Source organism: Eleginops maclovinus, chromosome 23 (assembly GCF_036324505.1).
Source record: "Eleginops maclovinus isolate JMC-PN-2008 ecotype Puerto Natales chromosome 23, JC_Emac_rtc_rv5, whole genome shotgun sequence".
Classification (NCBI taxonomy): Eukaryota; Metazoa; Chordata; class Actinopteri; order Perciformes; family Eleginopidae; genus Eleginops; species Eleginops maclovinus.
The window spans coordinates 17,826,355-17,842,219 of NC_086371.1; the positions used below are offsets into that span (position 1 = coordinate 17,826,355).

At 37.9% G+C, this 15,865-nt stretch overlaps 1 protein-coding gene across 1 annotated transcript; it reads right to left on the minus strand.

The window, feature by feature from the left end:
• Positions 1-974: 974 nt before the first annotated feature.
• Positions 975-14,922, minus strand: cdhr2 (cadherin related family member 2). Its single transcript, XM_063877034.1, has 31 exons — positions 14,774-14,922; positions 13,108-13,164; positions 12,970-13,029; positions 12,324-12,463; positions 12,191-12,241; positions 12,013-12,102; positions 11,797-11,886; positions 11,588-11,710; positions 10,617-10,766; positions 10,204-10,279; positions 10,005-10,114; positions 9,013-9,234; positions 8,748-8,897; positions 8,451-8,612; positions 8,289-8,350; positions 7,955-8,198; positions 6,913-7,152; positions 6,748-6,817; positions 6,085-6,669; positions 5,923-5,994; positions 5,686-5,735; positions 5,435-5,586; positions 4,519-4,615; positions 4,339-4,427; positions 4,167-4,229; positions 3,734-3,869; positions 2,790-2,911; positions 2,536-2,649; positions 2,353-2,436; positions 1,981-2,032; positions 975-1,898 (listed from the first exon to the last, which is right to left on the minus strand). The coding sequence occupies exons 1-31, from the start codon at positions 14,781-14,783 to the stop codon at positions 1,740-1,742; spliced, it is 3,882 nt and encodes a 1,293-aa protein (XP_063733104.1). The 5' UTR covers positions 14,784-14,922; the 3' UTR covers positions 975-1,739.
• Between the last annotated feature and the right edge of the window lie 943 nt (positions 14,923-15,865).

Below are 15,865 nucleotides of genomic sequence, written 5' to 3' on the forward strand. Positions count from 1 at the left end.
AGGGCCGGGCAGGGAAGAGGGGAGAGCAGGGCGGAGGGGTTAGCCGACGCAGAAGAAACCCCTTCCGTCTGCTGATGGAGAACATGCAGCAGCCACATTGTTGCTCCAGAGCTCACACGGCTGAGTGACACGGGAATGCTATGGAGAAAACAACAGCTGTTCGGAGAGAAAAAACAACCTGTGCTGAAAAAAAAGCACGATACACAGTATGCGTCTGTGATACTCTGATTTCCATCAATGTGACATTGTGTTGAGAGTGTGACAAGCAAATCAACTCCTACACTTGACAAAGAAGCAGAAAAGTATTTAAGACTTCTACCACGGAGCTTTGAGGATCCGCCAGTTCGTTTTTTAGTTTAGAGTTTCATGTTTCTATATTTGGAGAAATAAGGATGACCTATTTTCCTCCTTTTTTGTTTTTCACCCAGATCATTCAATTGTCCACTGGGTCATTTTAGCTGTCAATGCTTTTTTTTTTTGTGCACCTCAGACAATATGAAGCCATGGCAATACTTCTCTGTGTTGCTTACAAGCCTAACAGAGCTCTGATGGAGATACAGACAGAAGAGAGACAGTGACAGTTTCCGATTGTTCTTTATGAATGTGTGGTCAGTAACCACAACCTGAAGGCCATTTTGTTTCGAATGTATGGAAGTTGAAAAACAATCTAAATATTGCCTTGATGTGTGTGAGAAAGGACTTTGTACACCTTTAATCTGCTTTTAGATTTGACTTGACGCTTTGACTTGTTTGTTGTGTGAAAACTTTAAAAATGTACAAATGCCGAGCACAATCGACACCTGATATGAGGGTATTTTTAAACATTACTTCTTACTGTATTTTAACACCATGTTTACTTATTCAGTTGTAAAATATGTGTTGAAACCTATTTTGAATGTGTTTTAATCCCAGACGTTGTAACAGTGTCAGTGATGTTGATGTTCATATGTTACATTCATAAAAGTAGAAAAGTCCACATTTGGAGAAACTGATTTTATTCAGACTTCACTTTGCACTGCACGTAATACGTTCATTTAGATGTCAGTAAGCAGAAATATATTTTCTAACTGCTGCTTGTAGAAAGTTACAACTGCATGAGGTTTTATTTCAGCAACACACTTCTCACACTCAAAGCAAAAACTGACACACCTTAGGTCTAACCTATGGCAAAATTGACATTGTGTATGTTGACATAACGTATAATACAGTTAATTTTAAAGCAATCCTAACAGTTTTTAAACTTTTGCTTAATGTATTCACAAAAATAAAGTGATTCACATGTGCAAAAAGCAATTGTTTTGTTTGCTTTCCCTTTGCTTCTGCTCAATTTTTATTATCATGATACATTTAAGAGGTGGAGTAGGGAACAGCTAGATTTTCAGGTGATTTAAGGCTGTTGTTAAATGTATATTGGCTTTATATTGATATTAAATTCACCAAATTCAATGAGATCAATACATTTTGTGATATTAATATATGATTTTGTAATCCCGGAGAAAATCTCCCACTGCTTCTCCCTTTTTATCCCTTTGAACTGAATGTTCTAACAAAGCATATACATCACTTGAGGAGTCATTAATCTAACATCAATAATAAATTACTACATGTCACAACAGAAGGCTACTTGAAGTTATAAAGACTTCATCCAACACCATCAGAGTGTTTGACAGGAAATTTGGTCAGCCTGATTACACAGAAGCAACTCAATGTTCATTTGAGGCCTCTGGTCGTTATTTCCCTCACAGGTCCGTTGTGCTGAACGCGGGGTTAATAAAACCCACGTGAGGATTGTTGGAGGCTTTTTTCTGGCCACGCTGTGCCAGCGCTGCACCCAGAGGCTCGATGTACTTCGATGGACCGTCATCCTCTTCCTCCTCTTCCTCCTCCTGGATGCTCTTCTACGGTGGAGCAGACAAGTTTGGAAATGAGACCATATTCAAACAAGTACAAATGAAGCTAGAGTTGAAAACGTAAGCTCACCATGTTAGATGTTTCGTTTATGTAATTGTTGTCGTCGTCCAAAGAGTTGAGGCTGTAGTGGAAAACAGAAGGATGCAGTAATTATTATATATACCAATAATCATATCAGTAATATGATGTTTCTTTCTGTCAAATCAGTGTGAAGGTTGTTTGTAAATGGTCTCATGCCAACGTTTGAAAGCCAAAGACCAGTTCTCCATCACAACATCCTGTCGTGAGCACGCTGTGACAAAATGTTCAACTGGAAACGTTCCCAGTTATCACCCAGTACTGCTACAGAGCAGTGTGTCACTGTGAGCCTCCACCTTGTAACAGATAAAATAACTGCTCTCAACATAAAGGTGGAGACAGTCCCAGAGAGGTTTCCTTTACCTGACTTTGTCCACATCTGAGCTCTCCTCGTCCATGTCCAGCACCATGGTGGTGTCGATGTGGAGGTTGAGAACGGGATTTGCCCTGTCAGCGAATAATAACACATGGGAAAACAAACATGTGTTATATTTCATGTCAGTTATTTATTTATGCATCTTATTATTGTTTCTGTCTCCTGCTCACCCCTGCATAGTGTACTTGTTGGTCCCAGGCACCACAGGGCCGCTTTTCTGGTTGTCGGAGTTCATCATGGAGGCAGAGTTCATGGCTTTAGCTGCCTTCAGCTTCCTCCTGTAGCTGTTTGTGAAGTGAAGTGGTAAGTAAACAGACACAGTCCCAATCGTGTATGTTTTTAAATCAATGGAAAACTTTGCTGGTTGATTATTTGCTACATATGTCCCTAACTTTATTCCAAATGATTTGACTTATTATCTTACTTTCTGCGGGTGCACATCAGGGAGGTGGTGAGGACAGTCAGCACGACGATGAGGCCTGCCACCATCCCCACCAGGATGTACCTCAACGGGTCCGTTTCTGCTTCGATCACAGGAGGCTGCCCCTGAAACATGAGTAAGAAATATTTTTTGAGTATTATTTTCTGAGGACCTATGAGGGATCATTTACTGTTGTCAGATCCATCAAGTTTTTGTTCTGGATCATGGTCATCCATAAACGGCAGTAAAATGTAAAAACAAAAAAAAAAAAAAGGCAATATATTGCAAATCGGCTTTCTGTAATCAACTCCTTTAAAAGATCATTATTTGTTGTACATTAAATAAAATATAGTCAATTATAGTAATTTTTCATTGAATATGGTCATTATTTTGGGGTTCAAACCCCAAATCTATCACCTTTGCTCCCGTAGGACAAGGTTGGTTATTATCAACATAAAATTAAGTTTAATGATAAAACTTTTCGATGATCATAAAACTATTTTAGCGTACTCAACACAATTTATGTGTGATAAATGATTCTAATAATAACTGATAATTCAAAGAAATGCTCTTATTTTATCCTTCATTTTAGCCAATGGGGCTCAATATCTTTTAGAATTGCCTAATATTTCTTTACTTAAAAAAAAAAAAAAAAAAAGTGTTTCTTTAAAACTGACCTGCAGAAACCATTTTTAAAGAAAATATTTTTCAAGTCATTTTCAGGTCATTTTGACACAAGGAAGTATTGTAAATCAAATGTAATCAGTACAACAAGGGGGAAATGTGCTGCAATTAAAACTAGTAGTAGTGATTTTCTCTGATATCATTTTTAGGGGGTCACCTTATTGTATTAGTGATCATCCATCAATTAAGTTGAACATAGCTTAACTGACAGGACAGAGACCCTTTCATAACAATATAACAAAAAAAATCTGTCTCATACTCACAATGTCCGCAAGGCCAAGCTGTATTAATATATAGGCGTGTTCAGGAGCCGAGATCATTGTCTCCACTTCATTAGAGGTAAGGGCAGTCCCATTGAGGTAGACAAAATATGCCACTACGATCGTGTTATCTGAAGCCCTGAGAGGAAAATACAAATCACTTATACCATTATAAAAATCAACCTAAATTAAGTAATACAGCTGTTTTAAATCTAAAATCTAAATTATCTTTGGCTGCATTTATCATCTACAATTACCAATTAATAATTTGTCCTGAACAATACGGTCATGTACAGGGACACTTGCACCATCTAGTGGACAACAGTAAGTATACTTCTTGTCGACACCACCCAATCATTCATTTTATCCATTTTCACAGTCGTCATTTGTTTTTGATTCATGTACATTTTTGAGGTGGTGAGAAAAGGGAGCTTGCCTGGATGATTCAGAATTGATTGCAGCGATTTGAACTGCAGCCTTGGTAGCAGAAATAAGCGCCCTGGAAACGTACCAGATCAGAAACATATGTAATTAATATCACAATTCTTGAATGTATTTTCATCAAATTCAACTTGTACTGAAAGACAGTTTATCATGGAGAAATGTACCTGATGATTTCATTGAGGTTTTGTTCAACCATGGCTTTGGATGTTGTGAATTTAAGATTCACTTTGAAGGATTCATCAACTGCGAAGATCTGCAAAATAAAAATAACAGGAAACACAAGCTAACTTTCTGTCTGCTGGTTTTATATATGAAAATCCAGCTGCATGATTTGAGTCACTCACCTCCACTACGGTGCTGGTGGAGAGTTTGCCGCTGTCTGTTGCACTTACTGTGACCAAATACTTCCCTTTCAGTGATGTATCAAGCCCCTCGGTGGTTCTGTTGAAAGTGAAGGAAATCAAGAGTACAGCCATGTACAGATTATTGGAAAGAGGCACCTTGGAACAAACAATAAATTACCACCACACTACACAGGCCCGTGACGGAGACCAGGGTTATTTGGATCTATTGTAGTGTTTTTACTTGTATCTGTGTCTCTTTATAGTGGTCTTTATTGTCATTTTTTGTGGCAGTTTTGTCTCTGTTGTAGTTCTTTTGTGTCTCTTTGTGGTAGTTTTTTAATGCTCTGTCCTTTTATGATTCTGCTTTGACTCGGTTAAATTAACTTTTTCTTTATAGTTGTTTTGTGTTTCATTTAGGTTGTTTTCTGCACCTTTGTAGTATTTTGTAATATTTTGAGTGTATTTGTGTTTGTTTTTATTGTCATTGTGATATTTTGATTGTCTTTGTGTTTGTTTTGAGTGTCTTTGTAATATTTTGAGTGTATTTGTGTTTGTTTTTATTGTCTTTGTATTATTTTGATTGTCTTTGTGTTTGTTTTTATTGTCTTTGTAATATTTTGATTGTCTTTGTGTTTGTTTTTATTGTCTTTGTAATATTTTGATTGTCTTTGTGTTTGTTTTTATTGTCTTTGTAATATTTTGATTGTCTTTGTGTTTGTTTTGAGTGTCTTGGGTTTCTAGGTGTTTTGTTTCTTTTGCATCTCTATTTATTTGTCTAATTTATTTTCCAACGTTACAATTCTATTGTCAGGTCCAAGAGAGCCAACAGACAAATATCAAAGCTCCTGAGAAACCCAAACATTTATAGCAGAATGAAATATAGCAGTAGTATGTTAAAAAATAACTTTGAACTTACTGAATAATCCCAACGTAAATATCCTTTTGCTGTGTAGTGACGGCCTCGTACAGCATCCTCATATCAGTTGTCTTATTGTTGGTGTCTTTAAATTTGACATCTGTAACTTTAAATTCAACCTGCCTATTTATTACAGAGTCCCGATCCGTGGCCTGGGAGCAGCAAGAGATGAAAGCAGGGATGTTCAGAGATGCCATCACATAGTTTATTTACAAGCTGAAATCATGGGCCATTTTTTTTTTCATACTCACACTGACTCCCGCTACAGAGGTCCCCTTACTTGCACTTTCTGACACCACAACTAAAATCCAGAGAAGGAAAATTAGTGTTGAAAAATAAACAGCTGATAATACACACAATTCAGCTGATAATTGTATTTGTTTAAAAGAAAAACAAAAGTTATTTGTTTGAATTACTTTGTCCAGCTAAGAAAAATGTACTATAGATAGCTTTTAGTTACAGTCATTCAATCTAAAATATATACTCACTAAAAACCGAATCTGAGAAAATAAATTCTGGAGCGTTGTCGTTGATGTCTTCAATGTTGATCACCAGTTTTCCTGTAATTAATTGAAAGAAAATCGAGTTATTGTAGTCCAGGCTTATTACTTGAGGCTTTTAATATTTTGTAATATGTACAACAAGCAGACCTGTTGTGACACTGTTGTTCTCTCCTTTCTCTGTGTACTTGTCCACCACCTGAGCCTCCATCACCACCTGGTCACACTGTTCATAATCCGATGTTTGCTCCGGGTTGAGTCTGACTTCCCCTGTTGGATCGAGGATGAACCAGCTGCAGTCAGTCAAAGAGCTGTTGCATCTGCATTTGATGGATTCCAGCTCGTAAACCAGGGAGTGGTTTCCATCTTTGTCCTGCGCTGTAAAGCTCCCAACAACCCCACTGATGGTGGTGTTCTCCTTCACCGTCACAGGTTCTGACGGCTTGAACTCGGGCCTCTCATCGTTCACATCCAACACATCCACCTCCACTATAACTGTGGCTTTCTCCTGTTCTAGATCCACTGCCTCTACCTGCAGATTGAACTGCTTATTACTGCTCTCATAGTCAAGCTCAATGTCGATGTCTACGGTGACGTTTCCCATGTATCCCTGCTGATCTGCAAAGGTGCGAATGATGAAGCTGCCAAAACCTCCGTTACGGATGCTGTAAGATATGCGGTTGAACTCTGTTGTTTGGTCCAAGTCCTCAGCCTGAACAGAGCCCACAAAGGCACCTGGTTGGATATGAAAATGTACATAAAATCCAGCCGAACAGTTATAAACACTTGTGCTCTGCAAAGTTATATACTGACCTTTTTCTCCTTCTTTGACAGAGAATTTGTAAGCTGAGGCTTTAAACTTTGGTCCGTTGTCATTGACATCCTGGGTTGATCAGAAACATTGACAGTTATTATCCTCACCAGGAGTGGCAGCATCAGAAACATCACAGCAACAACACTTTGCTACGAAAGACTTGCCTCCACATTGATGATGACTGGAACCATGGCGGACAATGGGGGAGAACCCTTGTCGGTAGCGGTTACATTGAGCTCGATCCTCCCGTTCAGGTCCGGATCCAAGTCCTCACGATCAAGCTTAACCCTGTTAGTCAACACACCGGTTACAGGGTCGATGGTGAATTTATCACTGTACCTGCTGGGTTCGATTCCAAACACTAATTGGCTGTTTGGTGTATCAGAGTCATCTGCATCAGTTGCCTGTCCAAATGAGAAACATTATGAGAAATGGTCTACTTACGCACATTACGTTGCCATAAAGATCTAAACACCCAAACAAGATGTTGTGCGTTTTCAAGAGGAAACTCCCCACATGAACACTATTAGCTTGTAAGAATGTAATTGTTTAAAAAGTTGTTGCAGCTACAAAACAGTTTTCCACTTATTTTTCACAACTAGAGAAAGTCTTGTTACAGATGTTAAGCAGAGCTATTCCATAGGTGAAAAAAAGGTTTTTGCGGCTCAAGAGGAAACAAAAGTTGGTCAATTTCATCAAAAATGTCTGCTTGCGCTGAAGACTAAAAGTTTGAAAATAATAAAAATCTGGGGGTGTGAAGTTATAAAAGAGGGATCTTTTCAGAACTCTGTAGCCCACCCCTTTTTTTGTAAACTGTCCTTTGTGTACTGACAATGTCACAATTCTATGTCAATTGAATGTTTTTTTAAGATCTTTGATTGGTTTCTTAACTCAAAAATAGTTACCCTGAACTGTACTAAACATGCTCAGACCAAAAGAAAAAAATAATGTTTCCACATCTTTCAACCCTAAAATAGGTCCACACTTTTGGCTTTAAATTGCTTGCTGCAACTAATATTATTTATCCTCCCGAATTGAACAAACAAATGATTTTCAGTCTTTCCATCAACATAAAATCTGTTGGATTTAGCTCTATAACTTTTCATAAAAACAGAGAGTTAACTAAATCAGAAAACAGGTTAATCATAGCATCGACACAAATAAGATAGCAATATTTACTACTCCCAGAAGATCCCCCGTGGTTACCTGTATCTTAAGTTCAAAGTTTTTCCCCTCTTTAACAAACTCCTGGTAAGAGTCTCTGTTCATGACGGGGGGGTGGTCGTTGATGTCAATCAGAGTGATTTCCAGCACTGTGGAGCCGGGCTTGCCATCTGAGTCTCTGGCCTGTAGAGTGGCTGAATACAGAGATCTGACCTCGCGATCCAACAGAGTCTCGTTTTTCACGTAAACTGTGCCCGTATGTGGATCCACGTCAAAATACAGCAGTCTGAAACACAGATACAGAGTTTGCAGCGGTGTTTTCTCAATTAACAGGACAGCAAAAGCTGCACAGTCAACTTAATGTGTTTTGGCATACATGCTTTCTGGAAGCAGTTTGTAGGTGATATTGCCTTCATCCATTGTGTCAGGATCCTCTGCCTAGGGTAAAAAGCAAACAATATGTGCCCCTCACGTCCTTTCCAAACGTTTTCCACATGCAAGACTGTCTGAGTAAGAATTCAAACCATAAAGGGCTTACAGTAATGGTGTCCAACACATGCCCAGCAGGAGAGTGCTCAGGCACTTCTAACTTGTACGTGTCCTGTTGGAATTCGGGGCTGTTGTCATTGGCGTCCTCGATGTTGATCGTGACTGTAGCTCTGGATTGGAAGGTGGGGTTTTCTTCATCAGTGGCAATGACCTGCGCCACAACACAAGCATGGGAAACAGCTTAGACTGGTTAACTGCTTAAAGAATCACAAATACAATAACCAAAAGATGTCGGATGACACTTATATTATTATTAGAGAATCATGCTGTTTTTAATTGTCCTTACTTGTAGAACAATTGTCTGTATTTTTTCAAAATCCAGTTTTTGGGGCTGCTTGACCAGAAGCTGAACAATGCTATCCGATGTGGTAGACTGAGGTTCCACTGAAAACACATCACTGTTGACTCCCTCCAGGGTTAGTTTAGTTTTTTTAATCTGCAAAAAGCCAAAAAAGATGATTTATACTAAATCATACTTTCCTGTATTGTACAGGAAAACGTCATATGTTGGTTAAAGAAAGTCCCCTGTTTCTGGTAATTCTTCTACTCACCTTATCCAGATCTATTACTGTCATGTTGATGAAAACAGCACCCAACGAGTTCTCAACGACATCTCCTGTAAAGTCACTCGCAATGACGCATGAGCGCTTGTCTGCTATGTCTCCACACTTATAAAACGTTGGCCTGTTGTCATTTTTGTCGATGATGTTGATCTGTACATCCGTTGTGGTGCTGGCTTGGACTCCATTGATGTTTTCTTTAGACTCAGTAGCCTAAAACATTTAAAAACCACTAGTTACAATGCAAGTCCCTTTGAGAATGCCATATTTAGAGACCTTTTATCCAGTGGGAAAGTTGCTATTCAAACATTGTAATAAAAACTAGCTACATTGAAATGTAACCCAATAAAGGAAGACAAAACTATCAAAAGGTGAATCTGAAAATATCTGCCACTGGGAAAATTAGAACATGTTGCTAATAATTTAGCCTTCTGCTAACATTAGACTTTAGCTACTCATAGCCAGTTAAGCAGCTAGCTAATCCATAGTAGCATTAGGTCTCTATCCCTCAAATTCTTTTGAAATAAATGACTGGAACTACCCTGTTCTGAATGTATTCTCTATGTTAGTGTCACTTGATTTTTTTTGTTTTGTTTTTGTTCCCAAAGTGGAGCTGCCAAGATGGTTAAAGTCCAGAAATGACCTTATCGTATCCCATAGTCTGTTCTATCCTAACAAAATATAAAAGATACCCTGTTCACATGTGACGTCTTAATCCTTTCAAGAAAACCACTGTTTATGGTTTAACTTGGAGTCTTGAAAGGGTAGAGTTGGTACAGGTTTCTTCGATAGCTTCATATTTCGTATACACCCAAGAGCGGTATGAATATTTTCAACTCACTCTCTGCAAACTGAATAAGTGTTTATATGTTATTTAGAGTAATAACTCAAACTACAGGGATGGAAATAAACATATATAAGACAAAGACAAAGTAAATTCACATTCAGAGAAGGAAATGGATGTATGACTTTAAAACATGTACCTCTACAGTCAGGATAACCGTGTCTCCAATCTCTTCTCTGTCAATAACCGACAACACAGATATGACGCCATCAGTTTCTGAGATTTTGAATAGGCCCACTGCCGTGGAATCTGTCAAACAATGTAGGAAAAATAAAAAAAATGTCTTTCTCATTCACTTAGTGAAAACAAACACATTGTAATCAACTTAATAGGCTCACCTTTAATTCTGAAGATTAAAGCATCATTTACTCCTGTGTCCTGGTCAATAGCTGTAACTCTAAACACAGAAGAGCCCTGACAATGAAAAGAAAGAATAAACATTTACACAGAAATCAAAGTATGCTTTAGATGTTTTCATGACATAACAATGTGCAGTACATTTGTCACATTAATTTACATGTGGCCATAAAAACATATATACATTATGCATGTACACAGTACAGACGAGGAAAAAAACGTCATGTACAACAGAATAAAAAGCTTAAGTCAGACAAATAATTGGAGAATGTGTAATAACTGAATGCACTGAATGACTTATTTAAATTAAAAGCTTTATTTATTTTTCATTTATTATTTGAGAATTGAAATTGAGCCAGTTAATCTTATTTTACTGAAAAGCATCAGCACTCACCACAGGAGTATTCTCTTCCACTCTCCCCACGTAAGGCAGACCAATGAACTGTGGGTCCAGGTCTGGGACGTCCACAACCGTGACGAAGGAAAAAGCAACGCTTGAGTAGTAGTTTTTTTTCGGTTTATGATAACAGGCACCTCCACCATCCTGTTAGAGCACACAGGAACTTTGAAATTAAAAAAATGTATTCCAACTCTTTTTCCTTTTTGTTATATCACACTACAAATGACAGATAAGTAAAATGATACTACATTTAAAAACCATGAGTGGTATAACCAGTAAGAATTAAGGAAATATTACAGAAATGTTATTGGATGGGCAACTGTGGCTGCAGGGAAGTGCAGTTGTCTTTCAACCAGAAGGTTGTGGGTTCAATCCCAACCCGAGCAGTCAACATGTCGATATTCCCGATTTGCTCCCGATGGCATGGCCAACAGTGTGTGAATGTGTATGAAAGTTAGTTTCCTAGACCAAGGTGTACTGCTCTGTATGAATGGGTGAATGACTTGTAGTATGTAAAGCGCTTTGAGGGGTCAAAAAGACCTGATAAAGCACTATATAAGTACAGTCCATTTACCATTGTTCAAGTACCATTTTCTCTACTGTAGAAATGGCTTAATGAATATAAATCAGTCAGTTTTGCCTTACATAAGCATACAAACACAATCTTTTTTCTATAACTTAAAGGCCCTTAAACTTGCCTGCCATGGTTTAAGTAAATGCACGTAAATGTAAAAGACTATTGGATTCAATGCTTAATACATCACAATTAAGTTGTTGATGCTACAATATTCTCATCCTTAGTCTTTTATATAATTTAGCTGTCAAGATAGATTATATCTTGGGAAATATACTAATGGCATTTCGGGTTTAGTGAAGAATATTGGCACCCCACTCAATGTAAGAAAGCAAATAAAATACAATTCTTAAAATCACAAACTATTCCTTTACTATTGAGTGGTACTTACAGTTGCGTTAATCTTCAATCGATAGAAAGTGCTCAGTTCAGTGTAATTCAGATGTCCACTTAATCGGACTTCACCAGTTGTGGATACAATGCTGAAAAGACTGAATCCAGCACTTGGAGTAACCTTAAAAAATATATAGTGTAAATTAAGCTTTGATAAAGTTAAGGAACATCACAGTATGTTATTCGTCTTTTACAAAAGAAGCTTACTTCATCAATGCTGTAACTAATAACACCAGCGCTTGAGGTGTCTGCATCAGTGGCCTGCGCTTTAAACAGAGATGTACCTACAATGGCATTCTGATGAATTGGAAAGGAATAAAAAACAGACGGAAAAAACAGAAATATTAAACTAACTCATGTTTCTCATTGTGTAAGACATCTTTGAGTGATACTTTTTAATATGTAAATATATGCTTGACTTACTTCTCGGACATCAATGTCATATGAAGGCTCCTGGAATATGGGTTTGTTGTCGTTGGCCTCCTCTAATATTAGAGTTAAATCTACCGCTGTCTGAAATACATTGCATGGTGTACTCTTAAAGTATGATGAACAAACGTAAATGAAATGGATGATTAAAACCAAATTAGATGTCACTTACTCCAGTCTGACCATCAGAGACATGAACTCCAAGACTCAAATAATCAGAAGCCTTGAATAAAACAGATTTTTTAAAATATATACCATGTCAAAATTCTCAACATTAAAGTGTCTCTTCTTCCACCACACCATACCTCTCTATCTAGTTTCCTTTTGACTGATACCTCCCCATTGTTGCGGTTAACTGTGAAGTATTCGGCATTGGGACCATCGATTGAATAAGTCAGTGGGTCACTTTCTGCGTCTGTTGCTAATATAGTAAATGCATAGCCATCTATGGAGAAAAAAAAAGCATCAGTGGAACATAGATTATTATGTGTCTTTTTTAAAATATATTTCACACACACATGCCACTCACACACACAAACACACACACACACACCCACACACACACACACACACACACACACACAAGCACACACTTACACACACACACAAACGCACACACACACACAAACACACACACACACACACACACACACACACACACACACACACACACACACACACACACACACACACACACACACACAAACACACACACACACCCACACACACACACAAGCACACACACACACACACACACACACACACACACACACACACACACACACACACACACACACACACACACACACACACACACAAACACACACACACACACACACACACACACAAACACACACACACACACACACACACACACACACACAAACACACACACACACACACACACACACCCACACACACACACACACACACACACACACACACACATACCTATGGGGATGTCTTCACATATGTTATAGACCAAAGTGTTGATTGTAGGACTGGCATTTGCTGTAGAGAAGACAGTATAAGCAGAACGTTAAGTAGTGATTTATACAACGTAATGACAAAAATTCACTGAGTACTCACCATCTATTAAGCCAATAAGGCACATTAGTAATACACTTCCTGTAACGCCCTCCATGTCTGCAAATGAAAAGAAAGAGCAACCAAATAAGTAGGTTTTTTTTGCTTTTTACAATTATTTAATTAGATTAGTCAATCGACATGAAATGAGTGGGCAACTAGTTTTATAAATTATATTAATAATCAAGTTACCAGAACAGTCTGCTGTTATGCTGGTGGTCCTCCAGGGTTGTCCTTATAGCCCTTAGAGTTCAATCCTATATTGTTGGCATTTCAACATGCTATTGTTTAAATTGCATACTGTTACGTATGTTTATCATTAGAATTGAATGCGTTGATAGAATGAATGCTTTTTAGCACTACTATTGCCAAGAATGATGGGAATGCCATTAGTCTATTATTTATGTTGTTGGACAAAGAAAAAAAATGACCCAAAGCATTAAATAAAAGACACCCAAAATCAGGGTTCTTAATTGATACTGAAAAAAAACCTCAACCTAGTGGTACAGCTATAGGAAAAGGTTGAGAGATCACAGATGTATAAAGGCTTCTTCCTCTGTCAACCAATAATGTCTGAGCAGAGAATTTGCTTTGGTGTTTGAATAATGAATATAAATATATAATAGAAGACATTACAATACACATAAAATGCTAAATAAAAGTAAAATATTCAAACAGATGTAGGAGTAACTGTCTAACATGCAAGATCAGGTTCAGTGTAACATAGTATTGACTTTTAAATAGTTGTTACATTCAGTAATTAAATAAGAGAAGACATTTCAGGACAAAGTGGAATCATCAGAAAAATAAAGAAGAACTTCTCAAATAAGGGGCTTTTCTCTGATCTATATCGCTGTCCATTCGGCTACACCATATCTTTTTTTAAACTAATCGTCCATCTTACTTATCTTGGCAATTTATGGTAAAAGATATGGCCCTGGTCACACCCAATGTAGCAAAATGATCACTGAGCGAATTGTCGTAACATGTTAGAGCGTCATCTTTCTTCTCTTTTTATTATTGATCCAGTTATGTTTAAGATCTGCTTTATGGATGCATGAGCAATGCGGAAAGAGAAGCCCGTCACTACTTTGAGTTGAAGCTACAGCAACCAATGACAAGTAGGCCAATTTACAGAATGTCCCTTGGTCCGATTTTATATTAGTGATTCAATTTGAACATTTAAAGTTTACCTATATTTAAGGCATGATCCCATTTCAGGATTCAAGGAAGCCTTCGTTTAAGTTAATGAGTATTTGAGTGATTGATAAAGGCTACTTTAGGCAAAATACTCACACAAAAGTAAGAGTTTTTTGCCTCTGGTTGCCTTCTTCATGTAAAGACAGAAAATAATATTTGATCGGAACTTTTGGTAGGTTTGAATGTTATGATCAATTATATACACAGAGTATAAATGAGATTAAACCGATTTTTTATCTTGAAAATTCACAGGAGGATTCACTGTGACCATTTGTCTATTCTTCTGAGAATTGTGTTATGTGAATATGTAGGCTATTATGTGCCCCACAATTAGAGTTTGGTATGATACATCACTACGTCAAAATTTAAGACAACAGCGCAGATGTCCGATCAATAGTACACATATTTTTGAACGTCAATCACCATGATATCTTAACTAAAAACATAAAAAAGCAGCAGACAGACTCACCGGATGACATTCCCAGAAGAGCTTCTCCTTCACGTCTAGATGAGACCTTTGGCTCTCGTTGCTCCCAGTGATTATCGTCCTGTAGTTGTAAACATAAATGATTAACACGAACAATGAACGCACAGCCAATAACACAGCCCTAACCCTCCCTACACTCTCTATGTGTGTCAAAACTCATAAACGTTGTACAGAAGTGAATAAGATGAAAATATCCCCCTGTTGTTTGTTCTCACACATGGATACCATATGGCTATAAGCCTGGGTAGTACTAAGAGACGGGACCCTCATTGGCTGGCCCGGCGTGGCATGGCATGGCATGGCATGGCATTGTACCACACTGGGTCAAGGGTGTTCATACCAGCACCCAGGGACTCCTTTGTCTGAATGGGTGCTTCTGTTGACATGGCAACAACGTGTCTCATCAGAGCCAATCAGTGGGCCGGTGCCGTTTTGATAAAGCACAGACCAAATTTCCTCCCTAATGAGCTCTTCCCATTAACCCCCCCCCCTCTTAGCCTGTGTCTAATTAAAGGGCATTACGCAAAAGACTATCTTCTGTTCTACCCACTGGATTCAGCCATGATCAGACATTTTTTGTTTGTATTTACATGTGTAAATATGTAATTATCTGATCCAACCCTTTAGGACACACACTTGGAAAGCCTGATAATGATAATAGCTGATATGGCTATTTAGTTGAACTCGGTTCTTTGCATTTCTAAAAAACTCCACTTTGATGCTACAAAAGTGATTTAAAACCTAAAAATACTTGCTACTCATTGTGACATATTCAGCCTTACACCAACAGCACTGAAGAGAGAAAATTGCATATAAGTACATTTATTTAACAACTGCTAATCTGTGAGGCTTAACGATGCCTTCAGCTAAATGCTAACATCAGCATGCTAATATAGGCACAATGGCAATGCTGACATGTTGATGCTTGCTGTGCTCACAATGTTCACAACCCTAGCGTGTTGACAAAGTACAGCTGAGGCAAATGGGAATATCCTATAATTTGGTAATTGGTCATAAGCCAAAGTATTTGACTAAATTAAACTTTAACCTGACTGCTGACAGTGGGAAGAAAGG